Source organism: Fonsecaea nubica (assembly GCF_001646965.1).
Source record: "Fonsecaea nubica strain CBS 269.64 chromosome Unknown Scaff30, whole genome shotgun sequence".
Classification (NCBI taxonomy): Eukaryota; Fungi; Ascomycota; class Eurotiomycetes; order Chaetothyriales; family Herpotrichiellaceae; genus Fonsecaea; species Fonsecaea nubica.
Window position 1 is genome coordinate 37,921 of NW_019173703.1, and position 13,634 is coordinate 51,554.

Below are 13,634 nucleotides of genomic sequence, written 5' to 3' on the forward strand. Positions count from 1 at the left end.
TATATATTATATATACGTGCTCTTTGCAGAAGTCTTGAATCCGCAAGTCTCGTGCGTGAGCACTAACATGTCAGTGAGTCGTGCATATGCATCGTCGCTCTCCTTTGCCAGTCCAAGTCGAAGTCCTAGCCTTGACAGAGTCCATGATAATGGAGGCTTCATGACGTGCCTCGACCGTCCCGTCTCATCTCGTATAGTATGGCAATCCAGGCATTCCATCGCTTGCACCTCATCTAATTCATTCCAACTCGGTTCTAAAGCCGCGAACCAGTCTTCCTCGTTTGTCACTTCTCCTCATTGCCCGCCATGACAATGCTTTGCGGCATTGATGCTCCGCGGGTTGATGAGGTTGACACATCTTTGTCGTGGGTCTGATCCTTCCAAGCTGCTGCCTGGGAAGTCAAAGCATCGACAGACTCGAGGGCAAATCTGACTCGGGCGCGTCGCGATTCCTGTATGCTCCTTGAGCGAACCTTGTCGGCGTGGATTGGCTTCTCATGGTAAACCTTCTTTCAACCGAGAGTGCCTGGATATTCCAGCCGGCAGTCGCTTTGCGAAGCATCTTACTTCGGTTCTTGTCTGGCGTGTTCCGGTCCCATCCTCGTATCAAAAGAGCGGAGTCGAAGACATGAGTGATGGATCTGATGTCGTTCACCCGCAGCCCTCAGAAATTGCCAGAGTCAAATGCGGCAACGGGATGACCTTGTCTGCACGAGGAAATTTTCACCAGGGTCTGATTCGCAATCCACTTTCCCCCTGTTCTTCTAGGACTCCTCGTGAATCATATGTCCCATTCTTCCGATTTTGGTCTCGAGATATTTCTCAATTTCCGCACCTCGGACACCCTTGGCGCCAGCCGTTCTCCACGCAAGAGGGATCATAGGCACCCGTTCTCTCACTCGGACCTCCTTTCCGGGCCCTTCAACCGCTCGTACTTTATCAGGATTGTTGGTGAGAAGCCTGATGCCCCGCTCTGCCTCTGGTTTCTGCGCATCACTATCGGTGCCAAGTCCGAGATCTTGCAGTATCGCCGTGGCGAGCCCATAAGTCCTCGCATCGGCCGGATGTCTTAGCAACAAATTTGCTTCAACAGTATCATTACCCAAGTCCTGCAGATTATACGCCTTTAATTTGGATGCCAGACCGATTCCTCGTCCCTCTTGGCGAAGGTAGACTATGACACCACCCGTAGAGCCAGGCAAGGACATCAACCGGGCTGCCTCGTCGAGTTGTTCTCCACAGTCGCAGCGGGCGGACCAGGCTGTCTCGCCTGTGTAGCACTCGGAATGGATTCGAACAAGAGGTGGTTTGCCGAAAGATTGGCCAGTCATTTGTACCTTGTCAAGGACATCACCCAGGCTGGCGATAGGATGGTGGGGTTGATCTGGGTTTGGTTCATCTTGAGAAGTATTTGAGGCCTTAACAGCACCGTCTGAAGGTGCCGTTTCGAGGACGCCGTCCTCTGGGACCGTTATCACATTTTTCAACGCGGAGCCGCTTCTGTGTCGTTTATTGAAGGGCCTCTTGCCCTGTTCCGTGGGATCTATTCTCGAACTTGTTCGACCTGGCCTCAATCTTCCAACATAAGCGCCACGAATCATGCGATCCATCTCCGTTTCTCCGGGCTTCTCATCATCCAAGCTGCGGCTGCGGATGTTGTTGCCAAAGACAATCGCCAAGTGCTCCTTGTTATCTGAGTCATTTTGATACAGATGGAGAAACATCTCGGCTCCAGAGGTGGTCGGTATCCGCGCTCGAACCAGGCATTCTACGTTTGGTAGTCTCTCGAGGAGGCGGGGTTGTTTTGCCGAAGGGTCGTCGAGAGAAGTATCCACGGGAATGGACCTGGGCTCAGACTGAAGATGGCGGGATGGGGTCCCAGCCCCGGGAGTAGCGGGAGGAGTGAATGCAGGGGATATCAAGTTGTTAGGTAGGCCAGGCGTAGGAGGAGCATTGTCGTCGAGGTCGGACCAGCTGCCCAAGTATGAGGACGATGGCCGAGGCACGGGCGATATAACGGGGGGAGGCATGCGAGGGAAGCTCATTGACCGGGCGAGCCATGGTGGGGGGAGGGGGATGTCTTCCGGCTTCAATATCCAATGCAATTTTTCGTTTCTCTACAACTTAAGAGAGAAGCATGGTGTCTCTATAACTGGGGAGCGGAGGAAAGGACCATTGAAAGAGTTGAGTTGAGTTTATGCTTGGGCGGAAGATGAGGGAGGAGGGTGGCACTTAACGCAGTTCGAGTAGAAGCGGAGAGAAACGAGAAATTCGCTGACGAAAGCCAAAATCCCAGGCCTCGGCCTCTCCTCCGCACTTCATTTTCCACCCGGTTTAGACGGATGTGTGCCTTGTACGCCTGTGCGCCTGTCAATTCCCGTCACGCCTTGTTGAGCCCCGTCCTGCGCCGTCAAATCCAGCTTTGCTGCTTGGTCAGTCGCCGAATGAGATTGGGTAAGCACCAAAAGGTATCTACATCACCTGGTCCACAGTCCCCCTGGGTATTTGGTTAAGAACAGTGCCCCTCTAAAATAATTATCGGTCGAGAAGAAGATGCCCTCCCACGCCCCAGATCGAGAGACCCTCCTGTCGGCCGCCCAGGCGTTTTGTAACTCATTCGCCAGCAAAGAGGCGCCAGACAAGATCTTCAGCCACTTCTCCAGTTCCGACGATGTCCTTGCTCTAGAACATGGGCTGCCGCAACTGGCACCCTTCCTCGGCCGCGAGTTTCGAGGCCACAAGGGCCTGCAAGAGTACTTTGGGCTTTTGTCTTCCAACTTGACGTACGAAAACATGCGCTTCGCTAACTTCGTGGTCGATCCACTCGTCTCAAAGGTGTCGGTTCGTGGAGAAGCAAAGTTCACTTGGACCGAGACTGGTCAATCGTGGGACGAGGTTTTCACCTACGTCCTGGAGTTCGACCAGGAATACAAGGTCAAAGTCTACGAGATATGGGCGGGTAAGTTCTCACGTCAGATGCCTGTATCAGTGGTGCAGCCGTAGTTGCTTCAAGATTCTGTCTCCAGGATCCAGCTATGGATTACTGACGACGCGCAGACAGTGGCGCTGCCTACCTGGCCAGCAAACGCCAACTGTGACTGTAGGACGGATGATCAATTACATATTGGCACTCATCAATCGAGAAACATGTTGCCGCTCACCACGCGTCCTCCCCCAGTTCTCATCTGGTTCATCCGCCACGGCCTCACCCAGATTAAACGTGTTCCTGGGTGTGATCTCTTGGTTGTACTACTTTACCCCGGCAGGTAGGACAAACCGTGCATCGACGAGCATCTCTTGTACATCCTCGTCAAATTTCAAACTGTAGTTGGGTTTCTGGAAGCTCTTGACCTTGGCTCGGTAGAAGGTATCGGTATCTGGGTATTTGGCGTAAACAGTCACTCCGACCGAGAACTGTTGAGTGCTTGGGGCAACCTGAGGAATGGGCACCAGATCTCTGGCTGTCGCCTTGCGCACCGTCTGTCTGCCAGAAGCGTCATCCTCGGGGTCTCTAACATCGTATTGTATCCTGTGGAAAGTCAGCGACAAGTTTTGGGGAGGCCAGTGCTTCCACTCACGGTTTCTTCTCCTGCCAGACTTTGTTGATGATACCATGAATACCCACTCCTTCTTCTTGCTCTTGTTGATCCTTTGGGAATTTGTAAAAGACTTCGGTGCCAGCTACAAGGTGGCCAGCCCTCTCAGCCTGTAGTCCCTTGTACAGGTCGCTCCCGTCGTCTCTAACAATTGGGGCTGCTCGATTCTGGCTTGCTGTGCTTGAACTTCGTTGCGAGGTGCCCTTGACCCGTTTCATCATCTCTAAACGACCGTCCCCTGGACTGGGGCCTGGAGACTCAAGCGCTTCTGAATCAACCGCAGGCCGCTGATGCTTCCGCGATTTTGGCTGACCATTCCTAGGGGCCGGTTCGTCGTTGGATCTCATCGTCTCTAGGATAGCGAGGTTGCTGATAATGTCGTCGTCATCGTGAACTTTCTTCTCGCTTTCCGCATATCTGAGGTTGTCCCGGTACAGGGCGTCTAAACGTCGGTACTGGTCGGGAGTTCCATCTAAACGATCACGGTCAGCTCAAACCTCAACCAAGGATTTGACGATAGGTTCTGAAGACACTCCTAGGTTCCAAGTCTAGAGCTACCGACTGGCCTTCGCGTTGTCGTGATCTTAAGCGATGCCAGACTTGGACCTGATGAGAAAAGAAAGGGGCAAACCTGAAAGGGGTACAGGGTCGACATACGTCCGGCTGCCTTGATCTCTTCCTCGAGGGCCATAATATCTTGCCCAATTCTTTTGCATTTTTCGTTGAACTCTCTGGCTTTGCGTAGGCTCTCAAGGGCTCTAGTGAGTAGATCGTTTTCGAGTTCGGTCTCCTTTCCATCTCGACCAGCTGTCGCGCGACCTCCTCGCGGACGGGAGGACATATCGAACTCTAACACGTTGTGCGCACTAGCTCGTGGCGTCAGACGTCCTTGTAACAGCGTAGATGAAGGATATCTCCGGTCCCTGAAGGAGAGAAGGCTGTGGCACTGGGCTTGAACAAGATGACCAGCCCTTAGCCCCTCGGTAGAACCAACTTGGTGGCAGGCGCAAACCTGTTTGCAGCCGAACCACAAAGGCTGCTTCTTAGTAGGTGGTACTAAAATACAAACTGTAGATTATGTTTGCAATATAGAGATGAAGAGATCAGACAAATGTGCGATTCGCAATATATGGGATGCGATGGTCAAGAACATGTAGAATGAGGGACGGAGGCATGATTGGTTGGCGCCACGGCGGGATTCTCTAGCGGGAAGGAGGATTACGGATGCGTATTCGCTCTCAAAAGTGCAATTTATACGTCGGGGCATCTATCGCGGGATGCGTCATTTCTCAAACATCCACAACCGTCAAAAGTCTGGCCAATTCTATCAGATTGACCAACCACGTTGCCCTGAAAGTCGAACACCATCTTCAATATCAAGTGGATCTGTTCTCAAGCCACTTTTGTCTTCTTTCACCGCCATATTGCTTTCACCAACTGTTGCCCCCTTAAAGTCCAGAGCCTCCAGGTCATACAGACACTTCCTCCTGACTTTGTCCCGTTTAGAGGACGTCATCAAGTTTCAGCAATCGAAAGATCTAAGATTGGGTTGAGACGAGTCATCATGCAGGTTCCTTTGATTCGGCTCCAATGCGGTATGAGCAAATCTCTCTCTCTGTAATCGCCGAGATATTGACCTCTTCAAGGCTGCAATAGCTATGACTGGGGGAAGAAGGGAAAAGACTCGGCTGCTGCGAGATATGCTGCGGCGACGCCCTCAGACAACTTCTCCGTCCAAGAAGACAAGCCATATGCCGAACTATGGATGGGCACACACCCTTCTCTACCCTCCAAAGACCTCGTCACTGGTAGATCTCTCCTCGACCTTGTCGCCGACAACCAAGCACTGATGGGCAGTGACATTACCGAGAAGTACAACAAGAAACTTCCGTTTCTCTTCAAGGTCCTGTCTATCAACAAGGCATTGTCCATTCAAGCCCATCCCAACAAGAAGCTCGCCGAGAAGCTTCACGCCAAAGACCCAAAGAACTATCCCGATGACAACCATAAGCCTGAAATGACACTTGCCATCACCCCGTTTGAAGGCCTTTGTGGTTTCCGACCCCTCAAGGAAATTGCACACTTCCTCGCAAGCATTCCACCCCTGCGCGAACTGGTCGGCGAGAGTGAGGCCAAAGGGCTTGAACAGGTTGCGAATTCTTCCTCGCCGTCTCTCGACGATGCTAAATCCCGCCTCAAAGCCGCGTTCAGCTCGCTCATGAAGTCTTCCAAGGCCGAAGTTGCCGAAAAGTCCCAAGCCCTTCTGGAGCTCGCTAAGAATGGATCAATTTCTCCCGGTCCTAGTGTCAACACCTCTGAAGAGCTCTGCGAACTAGTGCAGCGGTGCAACAGCCAGTTCCCAGAAGACATCGGCCTCTTCGTGCTATTCTTCCTCAACTACGTCAAACTCCAACCCGGACAGGCCATGTACCTCAAGGCAGACGACATCCACGCCTATATCTCGGGCGACATCATCGAGTGCATGGCGAGCAGCGACAATGTGATCCGCGCTGGCTTCACGCCCAAATTCCAAGACGTCAACACCTTGACCGACATCTTGACCTACGACCACGATCCACCCGAGCAACAGCTCCTCCAACCCGTCGACTACCCGTACGTCACGCTCAACGACAAAGCCTACAGCTCTGGCAGCGACTCGTTGCTGTACGATCCCCCGATCGAGGAATTCAGCGTCGTGCGCACGGCGCTCAAGAAACCAGGCGCCAAGGCCACTTTTGAAGGGATCGCGGGCCCCAGCATCGTCATCTGCACGAGCGGCGAGGGCAAGATCAGCGTCGGCCCCAAGACGGAGGACTTCAAGGAAGGCTGGGTGTACTTTGTGGGCGCGACTGCTGAACTGGTCATCGAAAGCGCGACCGACGGGATGGTCACGTTCAGGGCCTTTTGCGAGATTGACGACACCGCCAAGCAACACAATGGGGCGCATTGACTAGCCGCTTCTGCTACCGCAAGCAAGGCGAGAGCTCAACTATGAGCGACCTTCTTACGACAAGTGCTACGGAAATGTGGAAATGTGCGAAAGACAGCCTAGTCCAGTGACTCTACACAGTGAGGCTACGAGCAAGAGTGAGAAATACGATGGATGTATGCGTGATGACACAGTGCATGAGATTTTCTTTTATGAATAATCGGGCATCAAGACTTGAGGAGACAGATCATCTGTGATATAAACGGACAGAAAAGCAATCGAGAGAAGAGAAGAGGGGAAAAAAAAGGGGGAGGTTTCAGGTTTACGAGCGAGCGAGACGGACAAAGGTGTCTAGACAGACAGACGATGCAAAGGGGTCTCTGAAAGGGGCCTTAAAAAAACAAACCTTCCAATTTGTCCCTTTCATACAGCCTTGTGTCACCTCACTCGTGCCTAGTAGGTTGCTTTTCTCTGCGCAGTCCTCGTTCCGATAGAGGACACTAAGTTAGCAAGCTGCGCCGGCTCAGCATGTGATGTTGGCACATGTTCAAATACGCTCCTGCAAGGGTAGGCTACGTGTTACCGGCTACGTGTTACCAGCTACGTGCTACCATATCTGATACGATCTGAGGCGATCCGACGCGATCCGATCTGGTCTGGCTTCCACTCAGCACAAGATCGGTCTCTCGAAGGAGATCTAACCTTCCCCTACGTCTCCCCAGGCCCCCAAAAAACACAAAACCCATGAATTTCACACAATCTTCTCCCTCCGCCGAACTCGCACGGGCATATGCCCCACGGGCTTCGCGGCGAACTCGATGATCTGATATCCCCTTCCGCCCTGCACGCCGTGCTCTCGGGGAGCCCGCGGCGCGTCTTCCGCGTAGGCAATCTCAAAGTCAAATTCGCGGCATAGTAGGACTAGGATTAGCCTGAGCTCCGTCATGGCCAGCTCCAGACCGAGACAGCCGCGCGGGCCCTTTTCGAACGGGCGCCATGCGTCCTTTGGGGGTGGAGGTGGTGATGTCTCGCCAGACATAGGCATGAAGCGGTCGATGATGAATTTCCGGGGTTGGGGCCACAGGTCGCCACGTTGGCCGAAGCCGTAGTGCGCGACCCAGATTTGTTGGCCTGCGAGTGGGAGCTGTTGGTCCCTGAACGACACTGTCTGGACGGGATGGTTGGGCATGGTTGTGCGCGTGGTGCTCGCTGCGGGAAAGAGGCGCATGGATTCCTTGACCGCGGCGGTCGTGAGTGGGAGGCTGTTAAGCAGTCGAGGATCGGAGAGGAGCATGGACGCAGCTTCGGTAGGGTCTGGGCCGAACACAGCGTCGTGTTCAGCGCGGATGCGAGCAAGTTCGTGGGTGTTCTCGGGTTCCGAGAGGAGGGCCAGAGTGTAGGCCATTGTGGATGAAGTTGCTAGATATCTTGGTTAGCCAAGTTGAACCAACCACCAGCCACGCCGACGGCCAGAAAGATGGCAAGGCAGTTCTTACTGTCGTGGCCCCCTAGAAGCAGGGTCTTGACATTGTCGCGTGCGAGGTTCAGGAATTCCGGATCAAGCTCGTCTGTCCTGCGTCCACCCTTGCCCGATGCTCCCATCTTTTCCTCGCGATATGCCTGCAGGAACAAATCCACGGCGGCTTTTGTACTGTGAGAATCCGTGGCCCTCGTCTCGGCATGTCTTTCGCGAATCATCTTCTCAATGATTCGGTCCTGCTGCACACAATGCCACCATTTGAAAGGTCTGCTTAGATTCCAAGAAATGACGTCCATGCTCGGTCCTGCCCAGGAGACCGCCTTTTTGAAGTGCATTGTCAACTCGTTCGGTTGACGCTGAGAGTCGAAATTCTTTCCCAGCACCACCTCGCCGATCACGTCGATTGTCAGGGCCATGGCCGTGTCCTGGATTGGGAATACTTCGCCGGTCGACGCATAGTCGGATATTCGATCTTTGAAGACGAGGCCATGTCGGACGAGAAGAGAAACCAACGTCGAAAGATACTGGGCTGAGAAGCCTGGATTGAGGATTGACCGAAGCATTTTCCATTCTTGCCCTTCCGCAGTCACGACTGAATGTGAGCCAACCAAAGGTCCCAAGACCTTGGAATTGACGGGATGCTTGGGAAGGCTCCTGGCTTGGGTGATTTGGTGGGCCACATCAGGATCATGGACAAGCATCAACGGGTTGCTGATCGGCCACAAGTCCAGGTAGAATACCGGTGGCATCTTGTACTTTTCACCGATATAGTACATCAATGCATGATAATGGACTTAGCGTGGTCAGTGTCCTTGTTCGCTGAGTCGCACGCCACTCAAAATCAGATCGTCCAAACAGGAAACTTGACAAGGCTCGTTCGAAGATGGCGACTTCAACGGAGGACTTACATCCAGGCGGCATCTCCCTTTTCGCCATGCCGATGATCTTCAGATGACCCCACCAAAAGTCGTGCGGTGGGCACGGTAGATGTCGATACTTCGCACGATGTCGGCGCCATTTCAGGGAGAAGGAAACTAGCCAAACCACGAAGGACAAGAAAAGCGCAGCTGCAATCGACGCTGTGTACTGAGAGCTCGGCATGGTGTAGAGGAAACTCGTCAAAACAACCCACAGAGAAGAAAGCGATGGAGGTCGGGCTTGAATGAAGCTGAAGGTGGCCTTAAAAGAAAAGGCCTCCCGTGGTTGTAAAGACCACAACGTGTGCCATGCATCCATGCCAGAAAGGGCAACGAGTCGACAAGGTTATACAAGCCCTCTCGATCTGATAGGCGAGATTCGTATTGAATCCTGCGAAGCTGACATGGCTGTTGAATCTTTTCGTTAGAGATAAGGACTCGGCTGACACTGTCGCGACTCGTATAAGTAGGGGAAAGGTAAGAGTTGGTGATCGTGGGAAAGTCTCCACATTCCTGCTCGTCTTTTTTATGCTACCGTGCCATAGAGACCATGATTCGTCGCATACGGCGTCTGCAGGCGTCCCCCAAGCAAAGTAAAGCGATGAAAAGCCAAGCAATTCCTCCTCTTTGATGTGAACGCACCCTACGAACCAGGAATTGAGTTGCGGGACATGAAAGGGACCAGATGGACTAGGATGGCTTGAAGGAACGCAGTCCACTGAGAAGCTGCATTCCTCGTAGAAGTCGACTCTGACCTGGAGCGTTGAGTGAGTGGAAGATCTGCTCCAACCACCAGTGATAGGACCAGTACCAAGTACACCTGGCTCTGAGGCAATCTCGCCTGTTTCCGAGTATAGAGCTGGAGGCGTCTCTCACATACGGTAAGGATCACGTCCTTGTCAATGTGTTTATGGTGGAATCAGACCGAGGGAAATGATTGAGCACGCAATGTGGAAGCCAACGACAAACAACAAAATCGCAGTCAGACAAATAAAGGCCGATTTGTCAGCCACTGAACAGATGTCTAGGCACCCAAGGCATCCAGTGCGCAACACTTGCAAGACTCTGTATTACCAATATCACTCTCAGTCAACGTCTATCGACTTATAGAGAGCAAGTGCTTCCGAATACACGGGCAGGCCTTGCACCATCCAAGGTACACAGCTTCCCTACACATCCAAGCTTGACGAAACCTGCGAGTCCTCCTATACATTGTCACCTGCCGTGAACTGGGCACCCCCTATACTAATTGTTGCAATGGCTCCCATTCGCGTGGGAATCGTGGGCTTGTCAAGCAAACCGACCACATGGGCACCTCTGGCTCATCTACCTCGACTGGCCAGCTCTCCGAATTTCAAGATCGTGGCACTGTGCAACACGACCCTGGAATCCACAAAAGCAGCCATCAAAGCACACAATCTCCCCGAGTCCACCAAAGCCTACGACTCGTACGACCAGCTCGCCGCCGACCCTGATGTTGACTTATACGTGGTGTCAACGCGAGTTGACACTCACTATGATGTCGCCATGCCGGCTCTGAAAGCCGGCCGTGATGTCTTTGTGGAATGGCCTCTCGCTGCAACGACAGAGCAGGCAAAGGAGATGGCAGCTGTTGCTCGAGAGAAGAATATCAAGACCATTGTTGGCCTCCAGGGTCGTGTGGCGCCCAGCGTCAAGAAGGTAAAGGAGCTCATCGATGCAGGGGCCATAGGAGAAATCCACAGTGTTAATTACCAGGCGGCAATTCATGTGTGGCAAAACAATGCAGCGAGCGAGAGATATCAATATTTCATGGATCGCAGAATCGGCGGCAACTTGTTGACCATATATGGCGGCCACATCCTCGACTCCATCCTGTATGCGGTGGGTGAACTGAAACCTGGGAGTTACACCCCTATGGCGGTCAATTTGCGGCCCAGAATGCACGTTATGAAATCTGACGGATCCTTGTCGGAAGAGCTCTACGACAAGGACACGCCCGACCAAATCCTTATCCAAGGGCGCCTGGACCGACATCCGTCTGCAGTATTCAGCTTCCATCTGAGAGCCGGAGACAGATTCATCGATAACCCAGGATCAACGTGGAGGATATATGGCACCAAAGGCGAACTAGTCGTGGAATTCGCCGGTGCTGGACCGCAGATTGCCAAAGCAACCAATATACTCTTCTCCAATGCGGAGAAAGGAGTCGTCGAGGAAATTGTCGTGGATGAAGGTGGGCAGGAATGGACAGACTTACCAACGCAAGGTCAGAACATTGGTCGGCTGTATGAAGCCTACGCTGCAGGAGAACCCTACGGCGACTTTGATCTCGCCGTCAAGAGGCACGAGCTCCTTGACGAGTTCTGGGCATCATTGCAGAAGTGACGGGAGAATTTGAGCATGCTCGGCATTACCCAATGGAGGCTTTATCAACCAGGGGCCAATCCGAGGTAGTGTTTTTCCCAACTGCTGCTGTTGGATGACCACGATCGGGTAATAGGATGTAACGCAGGAAGCAGTAGGCTGCCGTGGTTCGGCGCAGCTATTGTGGCGATAGTCCAGCCACCGGAACAGTGATCGCAGATATTAAATGTACCTCAGCCGTTTTTCCGAGCCAGACGCCGACGTCATTGACCTCATTTTAGGGACCAAGGTCCTTGTTGGGGAGAGCTTGGGAGCTTGTAGGGCATCTTTGGCTGCCATTCGATGTTGGGAGCTTGTGGGCACCAAGTAGACCACTTTGAACAACTGATCCAGCGTTCGAATATGGAATCAAGAAGGCAGGCCCAAGGGAGAAATTTAGAAACACTGCAGACAATCAAACATAAATTGGCTCAGGCACGGGTTCTTGAGCGAGACTTGTTACCTGCGCAGCCTGCGCAGAGTGAGTTGGAGTCCCGAGAATTGCCGATGACAAAAGCCGCATCATGATTCGCAGGTGGCTGTCCGGAAGAAAACCAGCGGAACAGCCACAATAGGTCGCTGTGGAATGGCTTGAGTGGCAGAGTGGGCAAAATGACTGGCGAGTGGATTGTGGTGGATTCGGGTCCTCGTCTGTCGTTCATCGGCGTCACCTTTTTTCTTTTCTTGCTTCCCCTTCGACTTTTTTGCTCCGAACAACATCTTCACTATTTGCTCTGACAACAACCATCCAAGCTATCTCATTCCCTAGAACCACCTCAGCCGTCCTCATATCAGTTCTCTCTTTATTTCAGACTATTCGGTGTTCTCAAAATGGCCAAGGGTGACGACGGTTTCAAGGAGGGTAAGTGCATCCTTTGCTTTCACGGCCATTACAGCTTCGCAGCAGCTTCACGCAACGCTTTCACCTGTCAAACGGTCACACTTCGCACCTTTGTATCACATCCTAGCCTCACTGCGAGTCGCATGACTGCTCGGCGCCGCTTTCCAGCTCTTCTTCGAGCTGGGAAGCCGCTGTCCCAACAATCATATCACGACCGAACGATCGCAGCGCGACACAACCACCACGTTCTCAGTCCCCCATACTAGAATCTGAGGTTGTCGATATAATGACTTGGTCATACTTGGTTTACCTCCCGCATGAGCTCGACGAGCTTGAAGCGACCCGACCCCGGCAAGAACAGGAAGCTGCTGCGAACAAGACTGCAAAGAGAACTGAGCAACAAGAGGCAAAGAATACAAGCTCACAATCGCTTCTTCCAGGTGACGTCAAGAAGGGTGCCAACCTCTTCAAGACAAGATGCGCGCAATGTCACTCCGTGGTTGAATCTGAGGGCAACAAGATCGGCCCTAACTTGCACGGTCTATTCGGCCGCAAGACTGGCTCCGTCGAGGGCTTCTCATACACAGATGCGAACAAGCAGAAGGGTATTACGTGGAAGGAGGATACTCTGGTGAGTTCATTACGTTGAATCATATAGTTATAGTCGATGCTGACCTCTGTCCAGTTCGAATACCTCGAGAACCCCAAGAAATATATCCCCGGCACAAAGATGGCCTTCGGTGGCCTCAAGAAGGGCAAGGACAGGAACGACCTGATCACGTTAGTACCCCTTGAGCCTCAACGGCACTGTACTCTTTTACTTGTACTGACTCTTTACCAGCTGGCTGCGCGAGGAGACCAAGTAGACGCGATCTCTACTCTAGTTGGCACAACTGCTTGACAGTGCGCTCATTTCGACGTTCTTCGGGATCATCGGCTGCTTGTATCATCAAAGAAACGAAGGCGCACATTTACCTAATCTGAATGTTGGACTCTGCATACCAATAAGCCGGGTGGGATGGGACGGTAGAAGCCGGAGAAGCCGGTAGACGAAGCCTTTTGTACATAAAAAACCACAATCCTCCTATTGCTTGGAGTCCTCCAAGGCGTACCTGCATTTCCCCTCGTGAAACAGGTACAGCTAGCGGCAGAGGACGGACAATCAAGCAACTCTTCTCTCCTCAGCCATTCCTCGCGGGTCTTGAGATGATCCAGATGGGCAGCCCTGCCGCCGCATGACGAGCTCGCGATCCCACCTGCCTTGAGCTGATAAGCCCAGCTAGCCTCCCTCTGAGCTGGCTTCGCAAGTCATTGCCCCCAATTATGGAGCTGCGTTGCCGCATGGACAGAAGCTAAAGATGCGGCCGGGGCGTGTCGCCCTTGCATCAAGAATCCTGGTCTTGACCGTGTTCTGAGCTGTGATTGGTGGAGCGGCCTGTTCTAGACTGCGACACCACGATTGCCAGCTGTCCCAGCCTCCATCATT

At 52.8% G+C, this 13,634-nt stretch overlaps 7 protein-coding genes across 7 annotated transcripts; 4 read left to right on the plus strand and 3 right to left on the minus strand.

The window, feature by feature from the left end:
* Nucleotides 1-764: 764 nt before the first annotated feature.
* On the minus strand, nucleotides 765-2,030 carry AYO20_05241 (GTP cyclohydrolase II; the record flags this gene model as incomplete). Its single annotated transcript, XM_022643535.1, has 1 exon — nucleotides 765-2,030. One exon carries the CDS (start codon nucleotides 2,028-2,030, stop codon nucleotides 765-767), a length of 1,266 nt encoding a protein of 421 aa, XP_022500403.1.
* Nucleotides 2,031-2,553: 523 nt separating this feature from the next.
* On the plus strand, nucleotides 2,554-3,003 carry AYO20_05242 (hypothetical protein; the record flags this gene model as incomplete). Its single annotated transcript, XM_022643536.1, has 1 exon — nucleotides 2,554-3,003. The coding sequence occupies one exon, from the start codon at nucleotides 2,554-2,556 to the stop codon at nucleotides 3,001-3,003; it is 450 nt and encodes a 149-aa protein (XP_022500404.1).
* Nucleotides 3,004-3,117: 114 nt separating this feature from the next.
* AYO20_05243 (hypothetical protein) lies at nucleotides 3,118-4,437 on the minus strand (the record flags this gene model as incomplete). The annotated part of the gene is made up of 4 exons (XM_022643537.1): nucleotides 3,118-3,226; nucleotides 3,278-3,529; nucleotides 3,579-4,068; nucleotides 4,254-4,437. The coding sequence occupies 4 exons, from the start codon at nucleotides 4,435-4,437 to the stop codon at nucleotides 3,118-3,120; spliced, it is 1,035 nt and encodes a 344-aa protein (XP_022500405.1).
* Nucleotides 4,438-5,160: 723 nt separating this feature from the next.
* On the plus strand, nucleotides 5,161-6,546 carry AYO20_05244 (mannose-6-phosphate isomerase, class I; the record flags this gene model as incomplete). The annotated part of the gene is made up of 2 exons (XM_022643538.1): nucleotides 5,161-5,191; nucleotides 5,243-6,546. The coding sequence occupies 2 exons, from the start codon at nucleotides 5,161-5,163 to the stop codon at nucleotides 6,544-6,546; spliced, it is 1,335 nt and encodes a 444-aa protein (XP_022500406.1).
* Nucleotides 6,547-7,276: 730 nt separating this feature from the next.
* Nucleotides 7,277-9,106, minus strand: AYO20_05245 (hypothetical protein; the record flags this gene model as incomplete). The annotated part of the gene is made up of 3 exons (XM_022643539.1): nucleotides 7,277-7,944; nucleotides 8,022-8,798; nucleotides 8,914-9,106. 3 exons carry the CDS (start codon nucleotides 9,104-9,106, stop codon nucleotides 7,277-7,279), a joined length of 1,638 nt encoding a protein of 545 aa, XP_022500407.1.
* Nucleotides 9,107-10,179: 1,073 nt separating this feature from the next.
* AYO20_05246 (hypothetical protein) lies at nucleotides 10,180-11,289 on the plus strand (the record flags this gene model as incomplete). Its single annotated transcript, XM_022643540.1, has 1 exon — nucleotides 10,180-11,289. The coding sequence occupies one exon, from the start codon at nucleotides 10,180-10,182 to the stop codon at nucleotides 11,287-11,289; it is 1,110 nt and encodes a 369-aa protein (XP_022500408.1).
* Nucleotides 11,290-12,434: 1,145 nt separating this feature from the next.
* On the plus strand, nucleotides 12,435-13,014 carry AYO20_05247 (cytochrome c; the record flags this gene model as incomplete). Its single annotated transcript, XM_022643541.1, has 3 exons — nucleotides 12,435-12,779; nucleotides 12,834-12,928; nucleotides 12,990-13,014. 3 exons carry the CDS (start codon nucleotides 12,435-12,437, stop codon nucleotides 13,012-13,014), a joined length of 465 nt encoding a protein of 154 aa, XP_022500409.1.
* Between the last annotated feature and the right edge of the window lie 620 nt (nucleotides 13,015-13,634).